Here is a 23,821-nt window from a genome sequence, read left to right as displayed (position 1 = left end):
CTTCGAAACTCCACCCACCCCGTCCCACAATGTCAAAGCCTTTCAAATATAAATCAAAACGTTCCCGCACTTATGCAATCCATGCGCAAAATAATAACGAGCTGAGTTCTAACAAAGAAGGTATTACATGCTGGGTAGGCTGATAGAGTAAACTGTAAATAAAATAGTCTATAACATTATAAGATAATGGCTATAGCAGGGGTTCCCAACCTTTATTCCCCAGAGCCCCACGATTCCTGGGAGACATGTATAGGAATATGATATATTATATATGCGCAAGTTACTGTTGCATAATGTAGGCTATGGCTGCTATTATATGTAATTCATATAGGCTACCTAATACCGACAACAAAATAGATTGTATGCCTCTAGTACAAATCATATTATACCCGGTAGCCAATCGAACAAAACTAATAAAGGCATTCATATTCCAGCATGGTTATAATGACACACCAACGCCAAACAGTGGTTAACGAACGGTCTTAATTAGTATTTTGAGCTGTCCAGACAGAATTGCAGCAATGGTCGTCGTTGATATCTGACATCACCGTGTACAAGTCCGCCTTTTATTGATCCCATAACACGGGTTGTGTCTTCTTGGTTCGGCAGCGCCTCAGTGAACAATCTCGCTCGTGGAGTTTCTCATAGTTCGTTCGGGTCAGTCCATTATTTCACATCCCATGGGGGGTGTTTCATTACCATATATGGATAATCGTGCACGAGCATTGACGGTAAGAACAAAATGGTATTTATCAACACGGAGGAGCGTAGGACCCGTGTACGCACGGTTGATAAATCCCAATATTTCTGTGCGTACACACATTCTAAATTCTGTGCTTACGTACGAAAATAGAACACTTTCTAAGAATTGTTGATAAATGAGGGCCCTGGTACTTTGGTACCCAGGTGGTGGTGGGATATAGGCATGGTGTGTAAAGTTTTTAGCAGAAATGTATTGTGAGCAGGGTGTGATGTGGTGAGGCTAACCAGCTTGCTCAACTGGGTCTTTTACGCACCAGGCAGGTGTAAGCTTTGGCTTGCATTGGGCATACTCTCGATAAGTGGCTATTGATTGGGCATACTGTCGATAAGTGGCTATTGATTGGGCATACTGTCGATAAGTGGCTATTGATTGGGCATACTGTCGATAAGTGGCTGGCTATTGATTGAGCATACTGTCGACAAGTGGCTATTGATATAGCATACTGTTGATAAGTGGCTATTGATTGAGCCACAAAGAGCACTCTCTCAATTGCACGCAACGTTCAGGTTGCTATGTGCAATACAATGGTTGCTCGCTATGTGTTGATATATAAACAAAACTATAATAATTGTATGTTATTATTACTTAATTATTACTGGATCTTGTAAACAAGTCCCAGTGGAAAAGTAATGTCCAGTGTTTTTACTGTACAAAAATTAGACATTTTAAATAGTGCAGTGCGTGTTCAAAACATGCTCGTAGGGCAAAGGCATGGGGCGATTGCTTGGCCCCCAGTATTGCCGCTCATCCAATCAACTTCAGAATCGCTGCACTTTCTTGGCTCCTTCGCAATGCACCCACGAAGTGTGAAGTCGGTCGGATGAATGGTTCTCGAGAAAATGTAGATATAGAGAAATGTAGAGATTCCTTCCATTTTAGTAAGTGGTTAAGTGGTTACCAATGGTTACAGGCAGCCACGCTGGAAGAAACTCCACAAAACATTCTGTGTGAGGCCTCTATTATCCAGGCTTGATTCTAGACTTGACTCTCGCTGAATAGTAATGCAGTCTTCCTTCTCCGTCCCCAGTGTCCTCCCCCACTGTAGGGAAGCCCTATAAATGTAGTTACTGTGGCCGTAGCTACAAGCAGCAGAGCACACTGGAGGAGCACCGCGAGCGCTGCCACAGCTACCTGCAGAGCCTGGAGACGCAGCAGCCAACCGGCGCTCACAACCCAGGTAGAGTGTAGAGTCATTAATAAAAACCAAACCATTATATTCCTAGTCGAGTCTGTAATCTAGATGACAATATGGGGTAGTAGTACAATGTCCATTTTACAAGAGATCTCAATATAATGGTATATAATGTTGTTGTTGTTGTTGGATTTAAAAATGTAGTTTGCCTCCAAACAAGGGGATCTTTGATTTGCATGGAATCTTGGAAGTGATTTGTAGTTGCATTCCAAATCATCAAGAGAGAATTTTTATCTTGATTCTGACTACATTTGATCCAAAACCTTCACCTTATTTATTTTCAAAATTCGATTGAAATTAAGTCTCCCGCCCTTCCTCCCTCTGTCCATTGACATCTGCTTGCTCCGATCTCACAGAGGACATGTTGACTGTAGGAAGTGTTGGACGCCCACTCCACTCGAGATGTTCCCTGTTCAGTTTCTTTTTCTTTTTAGAAGGCATTTACAGTTAACATTTTGCTGAATTCAAACTACTAAACATTAACACTTTAATCGCCGAAGACGCTGGGCAGCGTCTTTCCCCGCCATGCTTATTCTGCCGAAGACGCTGGGCAGCGTCTTTGATATCAATATTTCAAAAATCTGTGATCGAAATCATATTTCTCCCCCGGAGACATGATATGTACTGTTGAGCCCCTCTCAACTCTCCAACGGTTCAAGAGCGCCATCTGGCGGACGATCGGCAGATCGCCCAAACAGGAAGTGATGCGGATGAAGTGGTGCTCACCCATATTTCGTCCGGGCACTCGCTATCGTTAGCGGGACTCCATCTTGACACACTGCATATCGATCGGCTGCAAATAACTCGATAAACAACATGATTTGGACGTATATACTATTATACAACCTGGAAATGGATCGGATATTTCTACATCCCATAATAGGAATATTTCAGTTCCACGCTCATCGTCCAACGGCGCGAGGAAGATACGGTAAGATTCAGCGTTATTTTTTAACGTGTTCGATATAAACTGCTCTGATGATCATATCACCCACACTAGATGAATGATATAACGTTGGCCACGGAATTATAAACGACCCCCCGCCCATCCAGTCAACATCAGCTCATACTTAGTAACTCCTAGAAGCACGTCCAGTTGAAATTTTTTATCTCGCACAGATTCCTATCAAACTGCATTTCATCATCAATATAATGGATTTGGGGCTATAAATCAAGTTCTGGAGAAAGCTGCAGAAAACGATAAAAACATACTTATACTTTAGACCGTATTTTAGTATGAATATGTGAATGAAAAAGTATAACGTTGCTACGCCCTGAACAATAGATATAGGACGTTGAATGGGCCATAGTAATGTCAATTTAGCAATACAATTTAAAGTTATAGCCCTGCAAAGAAGGGGAACTTCTCCATGTTAAATAGGGCTGGCGAGGGATGGTAAATTATGAATTTAACCCTGGCTATCAAAGTGTTAAAGGGGTCCTTTAATGAGTTGAAATCATGATGAAAACTAAAAAGGAAAAGGTACATTAGAAATCATAACGTAGGTCTTGACATTAACACTTTGACTGCCGGAAAACGCTTTAAAGCGTCATTCCCGGCCATGCTCAAGTTGCCGGAGGACGCTGTACAGCGTCCTTATATCAATATTTCAAAAATCTGCGATCGGATTCATATTTCCCCTCCGCTGGCCTGAGATCCGCCAGGAGGACCCACTGAGCTCTCTGGCGGTTCAGGAGCGCCATCTGGTGGCCGATCGGCGCAATCGCCAAACAGGAAGTGCTATGGAGGTTGTGCTGGTCGACCATATTACTTCCGGGCACTCTGTTTGGCTCACGGGACTCGATCTCGACCAGTGGCGGCTCTGCCACTAGGGGCGCACGGGCGCCGCCCCCCTTCAGGATGAGAGTAGAACAAGAAAAAGTATCTTTTTGTTTTTTGTTTTATAGCCCTATAAATAATATAAACATGTTTAAAATGAATAATATTTACAAATTTTAAGTATGTTTGTGTTTCCAATGCACAATATAACGTTACTATATAAAATAAAAAAATACTCGTTTTCAGGAACAGGAAGTGACTCACTTTTTTATTTTTTTATTTGTTTGTATTTCTCGGCCCGGGCTAGACGCGATAGCGCTCTGAGTGCGCGTCACTGTTCGATCGCTGTATCCGTCACAGCCAATCAGTGCGTAACGCGTTGTGCGTTGAAATATGACTATGTTGGAATCCGGGCGCGATTTGAAGCGGTCTAGTCAAGCGTTTAGAATTTCCGTCTAGAATTTCCATAGCCGCATTTCGCGGAGACGCTCTCTGATTGGCCGACGCGGCGATGCCAGTTTTTTCCTTAGCCACAGTTTGCAACATGTTCGAAGCTGTGTGTTGTGAACTTGTGATTCAGTCTGGAGTCTGGACAGTGGGCAGTGAGTGGAATGGATATACATCGACAACAGTCTGGGGGACAGTCAGTGGACATACACTTTTTGGACCACGTTTCAATTAAACAAAGTGAGTTAATTCTCTCTCTCTCTCTCTCTTAGCCAACTCAGCTAACTTTAGCTGCTGTTAGCCACTCAGCTAATGCTTAACTAACTCTCTCTCTCTCTCTCTCTCTCTCTCTCGCTCTCTCTCTCTCTCTCTCTCTCTCTCTCTCTCTCTCTCTCTCTCTCTCTCTCTCGCTCTCTCTCTCTCTCTCTCTCTCTCTCTCTCTCTCTCTCTCTTCTGTTATGCTGCACCCGCCGTGGTCTCTCTCTCTCTCGCTCTCTCTCTCTCTCTCTCTCTCTCTAATTTCGCAGCGTGTGGGGCATAACCACTCAGACAATGAATGGTAACTTGTTTAAAATGACGAGATATACAAATGTGATTATTATTGAATGGATCTGACATCATCTGAGAGAGAGAGAGCGAGAGAGAGAGAGAGAGAGAGAGCGAGAGAGAGAGAGAGAGAGAGATGTGCGTGTTTGTGTTGGGCTATTGGAAACGTGGTTGCATTTGACTGACTGTGATATTGATCGATGGCAATGGTGATAATATTCGCCAATGCGTGCCTTGTACATGTTTGCAAAATGTTTGGTATAGCGCCCCTAGTGGCGAAGCATCCACGAGCCGCTACTGATCTCGACACAATACATAGCGATCGATTGCCAATAACTCGATAAACAACATGATTTGGACATATATACTATTATACAAGCTGGAAATGGACCCGATATTTCTACATACCATAATAGGTAAATGACTGTTCCACGCTCATCGCCCAACGGCGCGAGGAGGATACGGTAAGATTCAGCGTTATTTTTGATCGTATTCCATATAAACTGTTATGATGAACATATCACCCACACTAGATGAATGATATAACGCTGCCCACGGAATTATAAACGATCCCCCGCCCATCCGGTCATCATCAGATCATACGTAGATCATTCTAGAAGTACGTCCAATTGACATTTTTTATATCGCCCCGATTGCCATCAAACTGTATTTCATCATCAATATAATGCATTTGGGGCTATATATCACGTTCTGGAGAAAGCTGCAGAAAGAGATGAAAACATACTTATACATTAGACCATACTTTACTATGAATATGTGAATGAAAAAGTTTAACGTTGCTACACAATGAACAATACATATAGGACTTTGAATGGGCCCTAATAATGGCAATGTAGCAATAGAATTTATAATAAAGTTATAGCCCTGCAAAGAAGGGGAATTTCTCCATAGACAAATAGCGCTGGCAATCCAGTCATTTTCCGGATTTCTGGCCGGCACCCATAGTGTTAAGCGTTTAGATCGTTTCCCCGTCAGACATTTTAGCCAGAAGTTTTTCTTATTTATTTATATGAATATGAAGATAGCTGTTTCTCTGTTTGTATTCAATATTCCCTCCTAGATGCGAAGCACCTATTTTTTTTTTTTACTTATTTTTTTTAAATTAAAAAGAAAACAAGGCTAGGTTGGGAAAACCATGTTATGACAGTTGAAAATGTCTTTCAAGAACATCAATATTATAAAAATCATTTTCATAACTACAATCACAATACCATTGGATAATTCTTTGGTGCTGTTATTTCTCTAGATGGCTGTGAATGCATCTCAATGAGCAAATTACTTAATTTACTACTGTTGCCTACATTTCAAAATACTAAAATGACATTGGTTTAAAATGCGTTTATTGGTAAAAAGAAAATCGGAGTTGGTTAATAATTAAGAGGTTTGAAATTTTAAGATGGCGTGGTCTGCTTATTGTTTTAAAAAATTTGGTCCTGGAAGTGGCATTGTCATAGCAACGTTCTAACACTGAAGTGAGTGAGCGCTTCCGTATTGTACCAACAACTGCATCGCAGTCGACCAATGTAGTCTGGTGTGTGAATAAAGCAAATAGACCGATGTTGACCGCTTCCCAATCTCCAACGCTACATACTATTTACGTGCACTTTTCAGTATGTGATCTGTTGGTATGCAAATACTCTTTTGTGAAGGAGATTTGTATGAATACTAAAAGGTCCAACATTTGAAGAATAGTTGTTTGCTTCATGAAAGTTTCAATCCAACAACTCTTTGTGCCAGGTAATTTCCTGTGTTATTTCCAGTTCCAGGTCAATGAGAATGTTCAAAACAAACATTAAGAAAAGAAACCAACATGCTGGCCATTGAAGCGTTATTTGTGTTTTTGAGCAAAACTGAGTATATCCTCCTGATTGCGCAGCTAGCAAGTGGAAACAGCTGTGAGTGGACTGTTTTCTTCTCATGCTATTATGAACAGCCACTTTGGTATGCAAGTCCTCCCAAGTATGTTGTACGTAGTGTGTCACACTTACTGTACTGAGCAGCAAGCTCCAACAGTCTGTAGTATAATGTGCATACTTGATGTACGTAGTTTGCCACACTTACTGTACTGAGCTGCAAGCTCCAACAGTCTGTTGTATAATGTGCATACTTGATGTACGTAGTGTGCCACACTTACTGTACTGAGCTGCAAGCTCCAACAGTGTTGTATAATGTGCATACTTGATGTACGTAGTGTGCCACACTTACTGTACTGAGCTGCAAGCTCCAACAGTCTGTTGTATAATGTGCATTCTTGATGTACGTAGTACATGCAAGGAATTCCGATGCAGCAAATGTCACTCATTCACTCACTCGTGGTTAGTCAATCTGTTCCTCGTGGCGGCTCAAACATGTGACACTTAGACCAGTTCAGTTCATGCTAGCTTGTTGCGCTGGATGTGTCTTTATAGTATATGCAGCATCTAACTCGCTTGGGTGTTGCATAATTTACGACGAACCAACAAAAAAAAGGGGGGGGGGCAACCATCTGCTCCTGACAGCGTGTCAAAGTGTCCTTGAGCAAGGGGCGTCAGGGTCAGGGTGTCGCACCACGTACACCGCTGCGGTGCAACACGGCCGTCCCGGGTTTGACTCCCGGACCCAGCGACCTTTGCCGAATGTCTTCCCCCGTCTATCTCCCATTCTTCCGCTCTCTCTCTCTACCGGACTGCCCGGTAGCAGAAACCAATAAAAATACTACCAAAAACATATATATATATATAAAAAAAATTGTCCTTGAGCAAGACACTTAACACTTTGAGTGCCAGCAGGGGGCACACAATTTAGCGCTTGAGTGCCAGCGCTGTAGTCAATGGGTGGGCGAGCACATTTGCGAACGCATAAACTATATCTTAAATGATGGCTATGTCTCTAATACGCCTGTTGCTTATCAATGACTTTTTTGCAGTCAAGATTGTCGAAACGGATTGTTTTTTAATCGGTACATTTCCGTTTTATACCATTTTGAAAAACGCTTGTTTTTTCAAAACTTCCAGAAAAAAATAGAGATTCTGCAGGAATCGCTCTTTAGTGGAATACACAAAAAACTCGTTGTAATTTTTCTGCCTATTTATGAATCGTTTTCCAATAAACGCTAGATTATCGATAGTATATGTGATTATGTGTACTTATGCACGCTAGAGAAGCGGGCTGAAAAATCGATTATCCATTTCCTGATCAGCACACACACACACGCACACACACACATATGGGACACACTGAGATATGTGAAAAAAACTCTACCCCAAGACTGGTCAAATTGATTCCTTACCTCAGATCAGATGTTCTCCAAAAAGATTATTCCAATTCCTGATCGCCATTCCAAATATCGATTGTGTTTATTGATCCAACGCTGGGTACTGGAAACACATATTCCACGCTGTTCTGAGGGTGGGCAATGAATGGGATTGTCTCCGGTTACATGCCTGAAAAGTAAAATGTGGATTCCGGAGTCTTTTTTTCCCATCCATTTCATTCAGTCCAATCCAATGGGTGCAATACCATCCGGAGAGACGATAGGGGGTGGTATTTTCCCTGTTCGAGCTCAAAGCCAGTCCCAATGGTAACGTGAGGCTAGATTGATGAAAAATGAATGGAAATCGCTAATAAAAATAAATAACGATTAAAACGATTTCTCGTGGCTGGCAAGTGTTAACCCCGAACTGCTTCTGATGTGCAGGTTGGCACCTTGGTTGCCTCCACTGTCGGTGTGTGAATGTGTGAGTGGATTGGTGAACGTGAGACATATGTTGTAAAGCGCTTTGGATAAAATCATTATGCTGTATGAATGCAGTCTATATACCAAAAGTAAACCGTTAATCTACTTACACTTGAAAGGCACATTGTCAGACAAAACAATATTCACATAAACTATAGAATATTTTATTATTTAACGACTATTCGAATATTTGAAAATCTATGCCCATCCCTAATTCGGTTAGACTCAAAACTATAGAAAAATAGGGTCCAAAACCCAGCCCACCCCACCTAACTCAGTGGATGCAACACAAAATATCACTGATAACTGTTATTTGGCTTGGTATGTGAATGACATAAACTTTAACTGACTGGCCTATAGCTTGATATGTGGACCATATCATGAACCTTACCGTAGGTCTGACTGGCCTCTAGCTTGGTATGTGAATGACAAATGACATCATGAACTTTAGCTGTGACTGGCCTCTAGCTTGGTTTGTGGACTACCGGTACATCATGACCCAAAAGGCTGAAATAGACTTCCACTTTTTGACACACTTTTTTTATCCGATTTACGATTTTAATCGATTCTTTCTCTTGAAAACTAGAAACGCCAAGGAAATCATTCAAATAACCTTTGTTTTTATTTGACACAAAAAAATGATCAAACCAAGATGAATTTCCCTATTGGGATAGAAGTGCAAACCTAACTTTCACCAATCTTCACTTAAAAAAATAAAAAGACAATTTATATATATATATATAAGGTTACTCTTGATCAAACAAAGATGAATGTCCCTATTGGGATTAATAGTGCAATAACTTGCTTTTTCACCAAACTTCACTTAAAACAAATAAAAGGTGCCTCTTGATCATCAAACAAGAATGAATTTCCCTATTGGGATTAATAAAGTGCAAATCTAACTTTCACCAAACATCACTTTTTGTAAAATAAAAGGTGACTATTTGGTTGGTTCTTTTTTTTTTTTAACTTTATTTTTTAGCGTTTATCGCTTTTTCTGGTCATGACCGACAGAAACAGGTTGAATGGGATGTAGAGTAGGGGAAGACACTCTGAGAAAATACGGCGGGTCCGGGAATCGAACTTGTGTACCCCAGATCCGTGACGAGCACGGTTGTCCCCGACGCAGAAATGGCACCGAGGTACACGGTGAGCTACGGGAGCTCGCCCCTTTGGTTGGTTCTTTATCTGCGGTGGTTGCAGGGATATGAGCATTTTCCGTGTGAATTTTTGGCTAATCTCTTCCACACACGAGCAAGGTAAATACAGAAATGCACAGCTGAAGGCAAGTGGACAAATCACATTGCTTGTGGTGTTGAGTAAATTAAGCTTTAGGTCTGACTGGCCTCTAGCCTGGTATGTGGATGATATCAAGAACCTTAGGTCTGACTGGCCTCTAGCCTGGTATGTGGATGATATCATGAACCTTAGGTCTGACTGGCCTCTAGCTTGGTATGTAGATGATATCATGAACCTTAGGTCTGACGGGCCTCTAGCTTGTGTAACTTGTGTAACTAGCTAGTCCATGGAACATAGCTTCGAATTAAAAAAAATTAATTAATAATTTTTTTTTTTTATCTTATGTTGTGGGACTTGTACAGCACTTTGGTAAACTTTGTTGTTTTTAAATGTGCTCTATAAATAAAGTGGATTGGATTAATGAATTAAGTAGCCCCTTTCGTGACTGTGACGCAGCCAACACAGTGTGATTTAATTCAAGGTGGATCGCTGTTGTCGTTTGAACAACTTCAGATTTCATGGGAACTACCAATCCCCCAAATCAAGAATGTTTAAGATGAATGAAGTAAGATTTTGATTATTTGAAATATGGCCTGTGTAGACTAAACTATGCACAGAATTATGTCAGTCTACAAGGTCCGGATTCTACATGGTCCGGCAATGTAGACCTTGTAGACTCCACTACAGACCAATTATCAGTGAATGTTCATGCATTTTTAAGAAGGGCTACTTCCACAAAAAAACAAAACTCACCAAAACATCTCAGTAGCACCTTATCTAAATGTTCTATTTCATATATGGAGATTCATATTTATTTATGTATTGCATGCATTTCTACATTTTATTTCCTATTTTGTTTATTCATCCCAGTATCTTTCTTTCTTATGTGTGGAATTCTACAAGGCATTTACATTCACATTTACATTTAGTCATTTAGCTGATGCTTTTATCCAAAGCGACTTACAAGTTCTGTACGACAGGTCATCAGGAAGGATACAACTCTATCAGCTGAGTAACAATATTCATCAAAGTGTTGCGTGTTACAGTGTAGGTTAGTTTATTAGGACAAGTGCATGACAGTAAGGTTAGTTAGGGTTCGATTTTTTTTATTTTTTTTTAATTTTATTTCAGATAATGGTTGAAGAAGTGCGTCTTTAGTCGACGGCGAAAGATTGGATGGGATTCGGCTGTCCTAACTGGGGTGGGTAGTTCATTCCACCATTGTGGGGCAAGGACTGAGAATAGGCGTGTAGGTGGTGTATATGTGTTTGAGGCAATAGTGATGATATAATTTGGGCAGTGCTGAGCTGGGTTACTTTCCTCCAGTGTATTTGTCCCCCGGCCCCACCCAATGGCCCCATGCACACACGCACACACACACACACACACACACACACACACACAGACACACACACACACACACCGAAGTAAAAATAAAATAAAAACTTCGATTTTTTTTTTGTTTTTTGGGTTTTTTTTTGGTATTTTTTTTTTAACTTCGATTTTTTTTTTGATGTTCGAAGCTTGTGCCATCGAACGAAGCTTCGAAGTATTTAAGACAGCCCTAGTCCTAGGGCTGTCCTCCACTAAAGACATTCTTCGTTCGTTCGTCGTTACGCCTTTTACCCCGTTTGGGGCATAGGCCGTCAACAAGGGTTCTCCAAGCATCCCGATCCTGAGCCAACCTCTCAAGCTGGCCCCAGGTGTGTCCCATCTTCTTGGCATCATCTTCCAAGTCTCGGCACCAGGTGTTTCGTGGTCTGCCTCTCTTTCTTTTCCCTTGGGGGTTCCACCTGAGAGATTGTCTTGTGATGCTCGGGATGGTTTACGGACTGTATGGCAAATCCATCTCCAACGCTGTTGTGGAGAATCTCTTTCTCGGCTGGCTGTTGTTGTGTTCGTTGCCACAGGTCTTTGTTGCTGATGGTGTTAGGCCAGCGAATCTGGAGGATTCGGCGCAGACGGGTGTTTAGGAAAACTTGTAGTTTATTGGTTGTGGTGACAGTGGTCCTCCAGGTCTCAGCGCCATAGAGTAGGACTGACTTCATGTTGGTGTTAAAGATCCTGATCTTGGTTGTGATGGAAATGGACATTCTTAGTCGACTAATAGTCATAGAATTTGTCGACTAATAGATGCTCGGATTTAATCGACAAATCTGTCAAATGTTAGTTTTCCACTTGCGATCACGCAGAAGGATCTCTTCATATCTCATGCTTACCAGCGATACTTTTTCAGGAAATAACTTTTATTTGGCATGGAGAAAAAAAAGCATAAAAATGGACGTAACAAAGTTTGTCAACTAAGACCAAACCGACCCATTGGTCAGCTAATGGACTATGAGGGGGCAGCCCTAGTTGGTCCCGGCACTAATTAGGGCCACTGTCAGAAGTTAACTGTTTGTGTTGTGCCAAATTTAGTTTTCACACATCAAGCTCAAAGTGAAATCTAAGAACAATATATGTTTTACATAGGTTGTCCCAGACAATTCAGGAGGGAAAGAGTGTGGTGTCTGTTGGCCATGTTTCCAGCGTCTTCACCATCAATCAGTGTCTGCTGTGTTCGTGTAGTACATCATATGTCGGCCCTGACGTCTTGCCCCGAGGACGATACTGATGCCAAATTTAAATGATTTCCCTTCAAATGAATGTAAAATTGCATATTTACTTAAGTTCTTTGCAATGGTTGTATGTCTTGTCCAGGGTTTCCCAACCTTGGGGTCAGATACTACTTCAATAAGGGGACCCTTCAATAATTACTAATCCATTTGGGGAAAAAAACTTATATCTGTTGGGTGCCACTTGATTTCTGTCCCCCGGAGAAATGAAACATCGTATTCTAAAATGTTTGGGTCACAGGGGTTTTCTAACCTCAATGTGGCGTCACGTGCCATAAAAGGTTGGGAAGCTCTGGCTAGTCCCCAAGAGTGAGCAGAATATAAATATGTATTCTCACGCCCTATGCAGGAGAGGAGATGAGGGAGCTAGAGTTCATGCCAGACTCTCTAATGCAACCTTCCTCAGACAAGATGGCATTCATCGATCGGCTTGCCAACAGCATCACCAAACGAAAGAGATCCACACCACAGAAATTTGTAGGTGAGCACTTGATTTCAATTAGGAAAGGTCAAGGTGAACAAGAAACCACTCCGTTATACTGGTGTTGGTAACGTTACTCAATTTGACTGCTATGCACAATTGGACTTATTTCACCTCTTCAATGATGGGATAGCTCTCATCTCATAGGACATTCACTCAATAGGCCGACCTTAAAATGTACTATGTTAGTATACCAATGACCAAAACTAATAAAATTGTACTGACTACTATTTTAAAGGCGCCATGATATCAAAATTGATGTTTTGATTTCCTGGTAAATGAAAAAAAAGGGGGGGGGGTACTCATTTTGCGTCCAATGAAATGGTTTTCTAGAATGACATTTACAGCACATTGTAACTGAGCTAGCACTCTGCCTCTCTAAATGTAACAAATGTTCAATGTTAGCTTGCTAGCTAACGTTACTAAGCTTGCTAGCTAATGGGTCGACCATAATGCACATTCAGCACTATTGGCTACTATAAATGACAAACTATAAATGCCAATTGATATCCACGACAAGTCCCTCCCTAGCCTCCTCCTTTACAGGAAACGCATAAATATGTGGAATCAAATAGCATTCCGTTAGCCGTGTCGTGGGGACTTTAATACTTGGATACTAATGCTGTCACAGACCAGCCCTTCTTGGTACTTGGTATATTGAAACCATCTCAGTTTAAGGGTTAAACCCAAGGAGGATGACTATGGCTAAATTGCCTAAGCCAGGAAGTGTTCGTGTGGAGTGGACAGTACCTTTAATTAAAGTCTCTAGCAAAAAGCCATTCCCAGGAGGGAAAGGTGGAAATGTATGGACATCCAAGGCCTTCCCACTATGACCCATAGTAAAAATTTGTATTAAATAAAAGTCCCTAGCCTTTTGGCTGGTCTGTAATATTCCTCCCTCCATTAACAAAAAAAGAAAAATATTACATAAACACAAACACATCGTTATTTTCTTGTATATGTCCGTCATTTCTTTCTTATTCTAAAGTCTCGACATATACATTGGCTATATATATACACTATATATTCTCTGTCTGAGCTCGACTCCTTAAGGAGAAATGGAACTTTGTCTGGTCTAATATCTAACATACTGAAATAACTGAATAAACATGCCCAATACAACCCTCCCTACCATTCACACCCTGTAGACAAGGTAGGGATGCACCGATCCGACTTTTCAGTCCCGATACCGATACCTGGGTTTGGGTATCGGCCAATACCGATACCGATCCGATACCCATTGTCCAAATTATTTTTCCAAAAAAGTTTAAAAAAGAAATGTCCATGTTTATTTAAATTTTTTTATATTAAAATATATTTTGTTTTTAAGAATTGTAAAGGATCACAAGTGTGTTTTTGATTTGTTGTAAACAAAGACAGAAAATAAACTTCATTCATTCAATTAATAAACTGTATGCCTCACTGTCACTGTGTGGAAGAGACTGGGATCATTCTTTTGTGCAAGGCAACATCAGGCTTGACTTAAAACATTACTTTCCTAACTTAGTGAAACTAAATGTAACAAATTAACACATAGATATAAATGTACTGAATGGTTATTTCTTATTTTATTTATTACAAACAAATATATATTTTTTTTTCGATACCCAATCTAGCTATTTTACTGATATCGGCGGCCGATACCAATATCGGATCGGTGCATCCCTACGACAAGGCGTCTGCAATGACATTGTTCTTGCCGGCAATGTGTTTCACACAAGACTGTAGGGTTGGCAAAACCAGACTCCAATGGAACAACCTGGCATATTACACGCTTCACCTCGCCTGCTGTGTCTCCTAGCCCTCGCTCCCGCTCTGCCAGTTTCCTCTCCAGTGCAGCCACTTCCTACTTCTCCCTGATAGCTACCAACTGCCTCTCCTAAGGTTGTGTACCTTTCCTCAAGAGCCTGCAGTTCCTCATTCTGGCCTTGCTGTTGGACCAAACTCTGTTCCTCTGAATCTCTTGACTGCTTCAGAGTCATGAACTGTAGCTGGGAAAGTGTCTCTCTGCTCTACCAATTTTGCCATCTGACGGCCCTTTGGCTCCTAAGCTGGGGCCAACGCCTGCTCACACCTCCCCTTCCTGTCGGACAATGTTCGTTAACAGACTTTCTTTCTGTCCTTGTGTCCATCGCTTTGTGCTACTGTTTCTCGGATCTGTACTGGACCTGGGCTCGCTCTGCTGTCGCCTTCAGCTCTTCCAGTTGCATTTCCACGGCAGAGGTGCATTTACAGTGTGCCGCATAGTCCTGCAAGGGGGAGGCTAGTTAGTAGTTCATCCTGCAGCTTCAAGGTGACTAGTTCCGGACAGATCATTAGCCAGCATCAGGTCTATGCTCCCCACAGGGACTTTTGTTACTATTACAACCTCAGCATAAGCTGTGGCACTCTATGGAGGGGCACATTTTCATACCCCAAAACCCAGCACCGCTACACATTTGCCTACAATCGTGGAGTTGGATAACTCACTTGCTCCCTTGTCTCCCATCGTCTGGGGCCCCTTTGAGGACCTGGACACAGCTCCTTTGGATGTGACCCATTATACCCATCAGGCCCACCATTGACTCCTGATGACGCCCGCCCCACAGGATGGGCTTGGGCTGCGACATTGAGTTTTGATGTATCCAAGCTTGTGGTACCAGAAGCGCTGCACTTCGGGAGAGGGGGTTTGACTGTGACTGAAAGGCTGGGCAGGCCCATTCTTGTCTGGTAAATGAGCTGACCCTGTGGTAAACCGCTTCATAGTTATCTGCTAGCTCAGCTGCCTGCTGGGGATTATTCATGCACCACTCCCTCAGGTAGATCTCCACCTCTCTCAGGATGCTATTCTTAAATTGTTCCAACAAGAGCAGCTCCCTACGCTCCTTGTAGTTGAAAGCATCGCAGGAGTTGGTCCACCGATCAAAGGCCACTTAATATTTTTCCTACAAGAAGTGTCTTTCAAAACATTTCAAAGAATACGTCCACAGAGTTCTCCTCCAAACAGGAATGCAGAACGGTTTCCACTCTGGCTGATTGTACTGATTGCCATTTCCTCCTCATGGTCTTTCTCTCTCTACTACTGCTGCTCTCTCTCTCCCACCCATCATGCGTCCAGATCCAGAACCCCCACTAAGCTTCTTCATCATCCCTTTCTCCAGAACCCCCACTAAGCTTCTTCATCATCACTTTCTCTAGAACCTCCACTAAGCTTCTTCATCATCCCTTTCTCCAGAACCTCCACTAAGCTTCTTAATCATCCATTTCTCCAGATCCACAACCTCCACTAGGCTTCTTCAACATGTTCATTCTTTCCATACCTATTTTGTAAATATGCAACCTCCAGCGTAATCCTTTGGATATTTAGATAAATGCATGGGAATAGCAGGATTGTATGATATAGGAGATTAACATAATTTGCTACAGGTTGAGAAATCAAGTCTCCACTTGGTTGAAGGTGTTGGCATACTGTGATGTTAGCCTGATACCTGATTCCAATTAGATTTTCTTTCTCTAAAAGATAATTGCTCAGCTAGGAAGTTCTTATTTAACTACACAGTACCGTTCACATTGGTAACATGTCGGTTGAGCAAAGCTGACGATGTAACCTGCCAATGTAAACTGCCAATGTCGGCTTGTTCTCTTGCAGCAACCATTGCCCCGCTTGGCAAGCTGCAAAATAAACAAGGCAATGTACTAAAAGAAGTATCTTAGCTTCACCAAAATATATCTAAGCAAAATCAGTTTTGGGATCTTTAGGGCTGCAGTATTTATTCATTTGGGTAATTTTTGGTTTGCAGAATTTGTATCCATCTGAGACTGAAGCTGCTTTCAAGTAGCAATATAAGAAAGTGCTGGCAATGACAATATACAGTAGTAGATGATATGGTTATCTGATTTTAAAAAAATAAATAAAAAAAGGGTCCTGTGTCCTACTCATTTCTTGTGACCATAAAACACAATGCTATAAGTTAGTGTCTGTTTAGGTTACCATGGCAGTGAGTAACTTTCTGTTTAACTAAGATATTGTCTGTTTAACTAAGAAAATCTATATTTGACAAATGTGACATTCACTTAAATGAAACATAGCCAGATAAGCTCTACATTTTTCCTTGGGTTAATCCACGTGGGACCTGCTATTCAACCATCTGCCCATCTTGTAGGCCTAGAGAGCTACTTTGTATTGATTGCAGTTGATCACAGCCATGCTGACAATATAAAGTACAACCACATTTATATTTACAATTTTGATAATTGTTTTTTTATTCAATTGGTAGTTTAGGCCAAACAATCTGATTTGAGCTGTGTCCGAAATCGTCCTACTCTGTTCCATCTGATAATTCTAATGAATCATGGCTAAATATGCTTTTTGAAAAATTATTAGCTTGGTTCTATAAGCATTATTGAATAGTGCTTCTAGGCTTTGTTGAAAGCTTAAAACATAGGTACGGTTAGGGTACTATGAATAAGTACACAGACGAGGAAGAAGCAAAGTTGTTACTTTTATTTTACAATGCTTTCCTGTATTATCCCATATATATGACGATAAAGTAGCAGGCCAGAATCTATTTCAGTTGATCAAATTGTATGTGTCTAATGGTGGTCACTAGGTACTCGTGGGCACTTTGCACTCAGCACCTGTCAGAGCTGTTGCTAAGTACATCAGGGACATTTTATATTATAGATTCGATTATAAAATACTAGGGCTGACCCCTATTAGTCGACTAATCGGTCGAAAGGAGCCGTAGTCGACTGGCCAACCTCTTAGTCGAATATAATAATAAAAAAATATATATATATTTATTATTTTTAATAAAAAAAAAAAATTATCGTTCTTTCCAAAAGAAAAGAGGCCTAGAAGCGTGGCTAACGCTAATGGCACGCATACCAGAGGCTAACTGCCTACGAAAACAGGCACAGAGGCACTGAAAGAGGATTTCACCCATCTAATGAACACACTAGACTAGACAAATATCAAGATGTATCCATCAGTGGACAAATTGCATGCTTTTGCAGAGGACAAGAAGCCTTCAGTCGACTCCTTCAGACATTAAGCACCCCCCACAGCCCAAATGGAATCGTTTTTTTTTCTTTTTTTTATAACCCATTCTCTGCCACCACTTTGATCATCCTAAACCATCCTCTGCCAGTGCTATTTGTCTATGGAGATGTTCACCTTCTTTGCAGGGCTATAACTTTTTAAATTGTATTGCTAAATTGATATTACTATGGCCCATTCAACATCAATTATCTATCGTTCAGGATGTAGGAACGTTTTACTTTTTCATTCACACATTCATACCAAAATACCGTTTCATAGAACGTGAGATATAGGCATAAATGCATATATTAGATTATCAAATGCAGTTTGATACCGATCCATGCTATATTAAAGATTTCAACTGTACATGGTCCTAAACGTCATGACTGATCATCTGCGGGTGAACAGAGGGGGGGGGGGGGGGGGGGGTCGTTTATAATTCAATGACCGACGTTAAATGATTTATGTAGTATGGGTGATATATTGATCAGAGCAGTTTGTATCGAAAATTATAAAGAAAAACGCTGAAACTCACGTCAGTCTCCTCGTAGCGTTGGGCGATGAGAGTGGAGCAAACAGATCCCAATTATGTGATGTTGATCGAGGCGATCCAGTTCCGGTTTGTATAATACTAATATATGCCCAAATCATGTCATTTATTGAGTTATGGCAACAATCCATTGTCCACAGTGTGTGGATTGAGTCCCGGGACGATAAACGAGTGGCCGGACGGAATAGGGAGACGCACCGGGGTCACAATTATCGACTTCCGGTTGCAACTCGCCGATCAGCCACCAGGTGGCAGTATTGAAGCGTTGCAGAGTTGTGCGGAGTCCTACAGCATCAGCCAAGACTCCGTGGGTGAAATATGAATACCATGATGAAAATATGAAATATTGATCTCAAACACGCCTTACAGCGTTATTGGCAGACAACACATGGCGGAGAAAGCCGCCTTAACACGTGATTGGCGGAGAATGGGTTAAAAATATTATACTTTTATTTTTATTTTTATTTTTTTAGTCGACCAATAGTCGACTAACGGCAAATTTTGGCCAATCATAGTCGACCATCCAAATCCTTAGTCGGGGACAGCCCTATAAAATACACAACGTTTTTTATGTTATTTGTGTATCTTTTAATACAATCTGGAGAAGAACATCTTTGCTTGTTTTCAAACACCATCAGGTTAGATATAAAACACTTGCTGTTACTGTCAACAATTATTAGAGTATGACATAAACATAACATAAAAGGTAAGCATGTACAGCCTCTGGTATATAGTAGGTTTCACAAGGCCAGGGTGCAAGATGTCAGATACCACTATCTCACTTAGGCTATATAAAATAAATAATATAAAATAGAAATATGGTCTTAACATCTTTTTAGTTTTTCTACTGTACTATAATTGTATTGCCCATATTTATGTCTTCTACTATTACCATGCCCATACCTGTACCTCCCCTCCCATGCTACTATGATGCCTGAATTTCCCCAACGGGATCAATAAAGGAATATCTTATCTTATAAGATATATTTTGTTAAGCAGGGCCATGTCAAATTTGGTGAAAGGTGAATGTGAAAAAGGCATAATGGGAATATGTCATTTTGAAGAAATGGCAATTAAAGTTGTTTGCAGTAGCTAGCTTTTTACTGTACCTGTGTGCTCTGCGCAACTCAGTCAAGCACACTCGGGTATCGTGATGTGGTATAAATGCTTTACGACTTGCACTGTAGTTCGCAACAGGTTCCTTGTGAGTAAATTACTGCTGGGTTAGTGCTAGCAAAAGATAGCATTTAACTCTGAATAAAATGCATGTCTTTCCCCTGGTATCGATCACACACCATATTTGAGGCTACTTCTGCTTTTCCAGACGGGAAAATATAATGGGAATTTGGCATGTGAACTCTTCGCCATCTTGTGGCTAATCTTGTCCTACAAAGTGACGATGTGGCTGGGCCTTTATTCATGGTATTCTCATGATGTATTTTTCCATACAATATGTCACAATGCCACAGCTCCGAGTTCTTGACTATTTTAAGCAGGACTCATTACAAATCGGCACACATTTACATTACCCCTGACCATTTTCATGAACATAACTTACTTTTATAGATTTCAAAATGTTTGTTTTGTGCATTTATGCAAATGTAGCTCAAATAATGGTGATAAACCATAGAATTATATCTCATGGTCATGTTAACAAAATATGTTTCTTTCTCTGTGTGCACATGTTTCCATTCATGAACTCACTGCTTTCCTTCCTCCTTGTCATAATATCCCATTCACACTCCCAAGTGATTTGGAATAACTATACAACTGCAAATACATGAGCTGTCCAAAATAATTTGTTCTATGGTTCTTCAGTGCAAGGGTTCAATACATTTGACTGTAGAGGTTTTAGAAGTTTCATTCATTCAATCTTTATTTATACTTTATAATACAATGAATAATTAAACTCATTTACAGTGCCGTCGAGATGTTACATACACAAGTGTCACAGTGTGTTCATAAATATAAAGACATCAGATAATCAGAATAATTAAGAGCACATTTTAAAATACATTAAAAATAATAATACAAAATAAAATAATGATAATAAATCTTTTTAAAAGAATAAAATAGCTAAAAATTTAAACAGAGGTAATAATTTAAAAACAATTACATATTGTGGTGACCTGATTGGTCATTAAGGGAGTGTCTAGTTTCAGTGTTTCCTGCAGGGTATTCCATGATGTAGGGGCAAAAAAGCCAAAAGCAGATCTACCAAGTTCAGTACAAACTCTAGGCACTCTAAGTTTTTTTTGTGTTTTTTATCCACTTTTTCTCCCATTTTCTATATTTTCTCCCATCCCAATTTCGTATCATCCAATTCAACCCTCTCCTGTCACGAACGCTGTTTCTTGCCTCCCACAAGCTGGCTGCAATGTGGACTAAGTCATACATAGCACAAGTCCCCTCCGGTACTTGAGGTAACAGCAGTCGCATATCTTTTCACCTGCGCAGCTCGATCTCTCAGTGGCGAGGAGTAACACGTGGGAGGCTCACGCTGCCCCCGACACTTCCTGATTCTACTGCGCAGGCGCACCAACCGACCTGTAGGAGTCGCTGTCCACAACGCCCGTTCCCCACCCTTCAGTTTCCCTCCCCGTAATACGGCCAATGTGTATTACTGTGGACGACCAGCTAAACTGAAAGCAAATGTGGAGCGCTGGGCTCGAACAGGCGAGCCCAGCGTCTCCAGCTTTCGTGGCGAGTGCCTTGCCCACTACGCCACGTAGCTGCCCCTAGGCACTCTTAAGTTTAAGCCAAAAACTGGATCGTGTACGACAGGGTCCAGTGGTCCATTCCAATAAAGAACTAATATAATTTGGACAATCTCTAATTATGGCTTTATAGATAAAAAGATTGCAATGCAACTTACGTCTCTCTGCCAGAGAGGCCCACCTGACCTTATTATATAGGATACAATGGTGAGTACCATAACTATCACAAGATATCTACTTACTCAAAGCATTGAGCTGTAATTTTTATTTAGATGTAGAAATCTAAACTGGATATTTTAACTGGCTAGATACCGGTGGCTGGCTAGCTGGCTTACTTGGCAAATTTATGTAGCTGTTCTAAATCCAAAACAAAACATTGTAAATGTGTTCACAAGAGGAAGAAAACAAACCTGGCCCTAAATGTTGATCCTGAAAAGCAAAACAGATTTGAGAAATACCAGACTCATTTCTTTTTTGGCTGTTCAGCTGTTACCATGGAAACAACTTAAGCTTAGCCTGGGGGAGGGTGCCAGTGGAACTGACTACCCAGGGCCCTAAGCTAGGAGAGGACTAAGAAATCTTTAATAAAAGGTGTTGAGTTGCGTAGGGGAGGTGGTCCCAGAGACACAATAATGTGCCCAGGGCCCAGAATTTCTTGCTATGCCCCTGAGGTTGGCAAACCTTTTAGGCTTAAAATGTTTCTTTATTTTTCTGCAACTGTCAACCAAAGCTAAGACTGGTCTAGCTCTATAGGCCAATCTAAACTATCTTTGTGCAGCCAGCCCCAATCTAAGGCTTAGATTAGTCCTACATTTATGTAACTGAACCCTGGTCAATTTTGCAGGTCCTTCGCTTACTGTCAAACGTTTCACCTATTTCTACCTAGTTTGAGCCAAATTGGATAAGAAATGTGTGAGACAGGCAGATAGACAGACATACAGACAGACCGAGACGCACCGATACAAGAGTGATTTCAATACCCCCTTGCACTTCACACATGGGTGTAGCAATATTTTGGTGTGCTGTAGTTTTTATTAAAATTGTATTGCCATAAAAGGGTGCCACGTGTTACAGACACACCGGTACCAAACATCTGATGATCTTGGGAGTTATATGCCTTAACAAAATAGGCCAACCTGTCTTGTAAATAAATATTGTATTATTATTATTTCAAAAACGTCCACCCATTGGGTCTAATTTTAAACATCTGTCCTCTCCTGTATCTTTTCACACCTATAACTCTACAATAAACGATTAATTACAGCTTAATTAGCCGATTCAAAGCGGTATCAACAATAATCAGTGGAACATTATTTTCACATTGTCACTGCCATTTGGTCAATTCTAAAGTCTCTGGTTCATATAAATGAGGTTCTACTGAAATGCACCGTTGCTCCTTATCTTCCACAGCTCTACATGTTTAGATGTCTTTAGGACAATATTGTAAGATTGTCTTTGTGCACTGCAGGACAGAAGCACATGCGCCTCAGCCTGGCGGACGCACCTTACGAGCTCAGTGCTGGCTTTGACAAGGAAGAGGAGATGCACCCCGGAGACCTGGACCCGCCGCAGTTCCCTGGTCTGGGAGGAGGATACCTGGGGCCACCGGGATCAGAACGACCTCTGCGGCTCCCGACCGCTCACCCCTCGTGTCTGTCGGAGCTCCGGCCGGTCCTTGGCTCGGCTCGCACGTCGATGGCGGCTCTAGGGCCCAGGCTCGACTGCACGGGAGCAGGGGGTGTGCTGGGTGGGGGCAGGGAGGCGGGAGAAGGCCACGAGGACCTGGGCCACGCCCCTTCACCTAGCAACGGTTGCCAGGACTCCACGGACACAGAGAGCATGTCGGACGAGCCGTACAACAGTGCGGCTCCGGCGCTGCCCCTTTACAACAACAACCATCACAACCTCCACATCCTCCACTCCAGCAACCCACAGCCCCCTCCCCTGCTGCACCACAGGGCCCGAGACAGACACAGCCCTGGCCACGCCAAAGACCGGGACGGGGAGCGGGACGAGGCGCCCCACCACCCCGCCCTCCTCGCCCCCACGGCGCCCCCTGGCTCGCCCCCGGCGCCCTCCTCCACCTCCAGAGAGGCCTTCCGGGTGGTGGACGGTGAGGGGCGGGCAGTGCGCTCGTTCCGCTGCGAGCACTGCCGCATGCTCTTCCTGGACCACGTCATGTTCACCATCCACATGGGCTGCCACGGCTTCCGCCAGCCCTTCGAGTGCAACATCTGCGGCCACCGCAGCCAGGACCGCTACGAGTTCTCCTCGCACATCGTCCGTGGAGAGCACGTCCTCGACTGAGGGACGAGAGAGTCCCCCCCCCCCCCCCCCCTCCAGCTTTCACCCGGAGATATTTTAAAATGCTGAGATGAGAGGACCTGGCTGGGTTTGGTCTGCATAGTACAAGTAGTGAAGGTTGGGGGGGGGGGGGGGGGGGGCAGGGCAGAGCAGAGAAAAGAGTAAACTGATTTCTTTGTAAATATATTTCCAACAGGCATTGCTACTGTTAGTTAGTATGTTAACACACAGGAAAGCTCAAATGCATCCTTCTAAAATATATTTAAAAAAAGGAGTCCTTATCACTCTTAATGCACTTTTAACGACGGATCAATTTTTAAGAAAATGCACTTTCAAAATTGATTTTATTCTAAAGTAGATGGAAGAGTCAATGCACTTTTTTTTATTCTCAGAAGTGCCTTGCTCTGATGTGTACTCTACCTTTTGCTTTA

General features: G+C 41.9%; 1 protein-coding gene across 5 annotated transcripts in view; it reads left to right on the top strand.

Moving 5' to 3' along the window:
- The window catches only part of LOC311230305 (zinc finger protein Eos-like), a gene marked incomplete at its 3' end in the record, with an annotated part of 36,705 nt that extends 13,312 nt beyond the window's left edge, over nt 1–23,393 (top strand). For 4 of the 5 annotated variants that reach the window (XM_084316535.1, XM_084316534.1, XM_084316536.1 and 1 more), the window contains exons 6-8: nt 1,791–1,940; nt 12,668–12,799; nt 22,555–23,393. In XM_084316535.1, coding sequence (XP_084172661.1) covers nt 1,791–1,940; nt 12,668–12,799; nt 22,555–23,393 — 1,121 coding nt within the window. The remainder of the gene's footprint in view (nt 1–1,790; nt 1,941–12,667; nt 12,800–22,554) is intronic. The other variant, XM_084316538.1, reaches the window with a different exon arrangement.
- Nucleotides 23,394–23,821: the final 428 nt, after the last annotated feature.

The sequence above is a fragment of the Notolepis coatsorum genome, assembly GCF_963971535.1.
Source record: "Notolepis coatsorum genome assembly, chromosome: 6".
In the NCBI taxonomy this organism is placed as follows: Eukaryota; Metazoa; Chordata; class Actinopteri; order Aulopiformes; family Paralepididae; genus Notolepis; species Notolepis coatsorum.
Note: the sequence above shows the minus strand (reverse complement) of the source record. Positions and strands in the feature narration are given on the sequence as shown.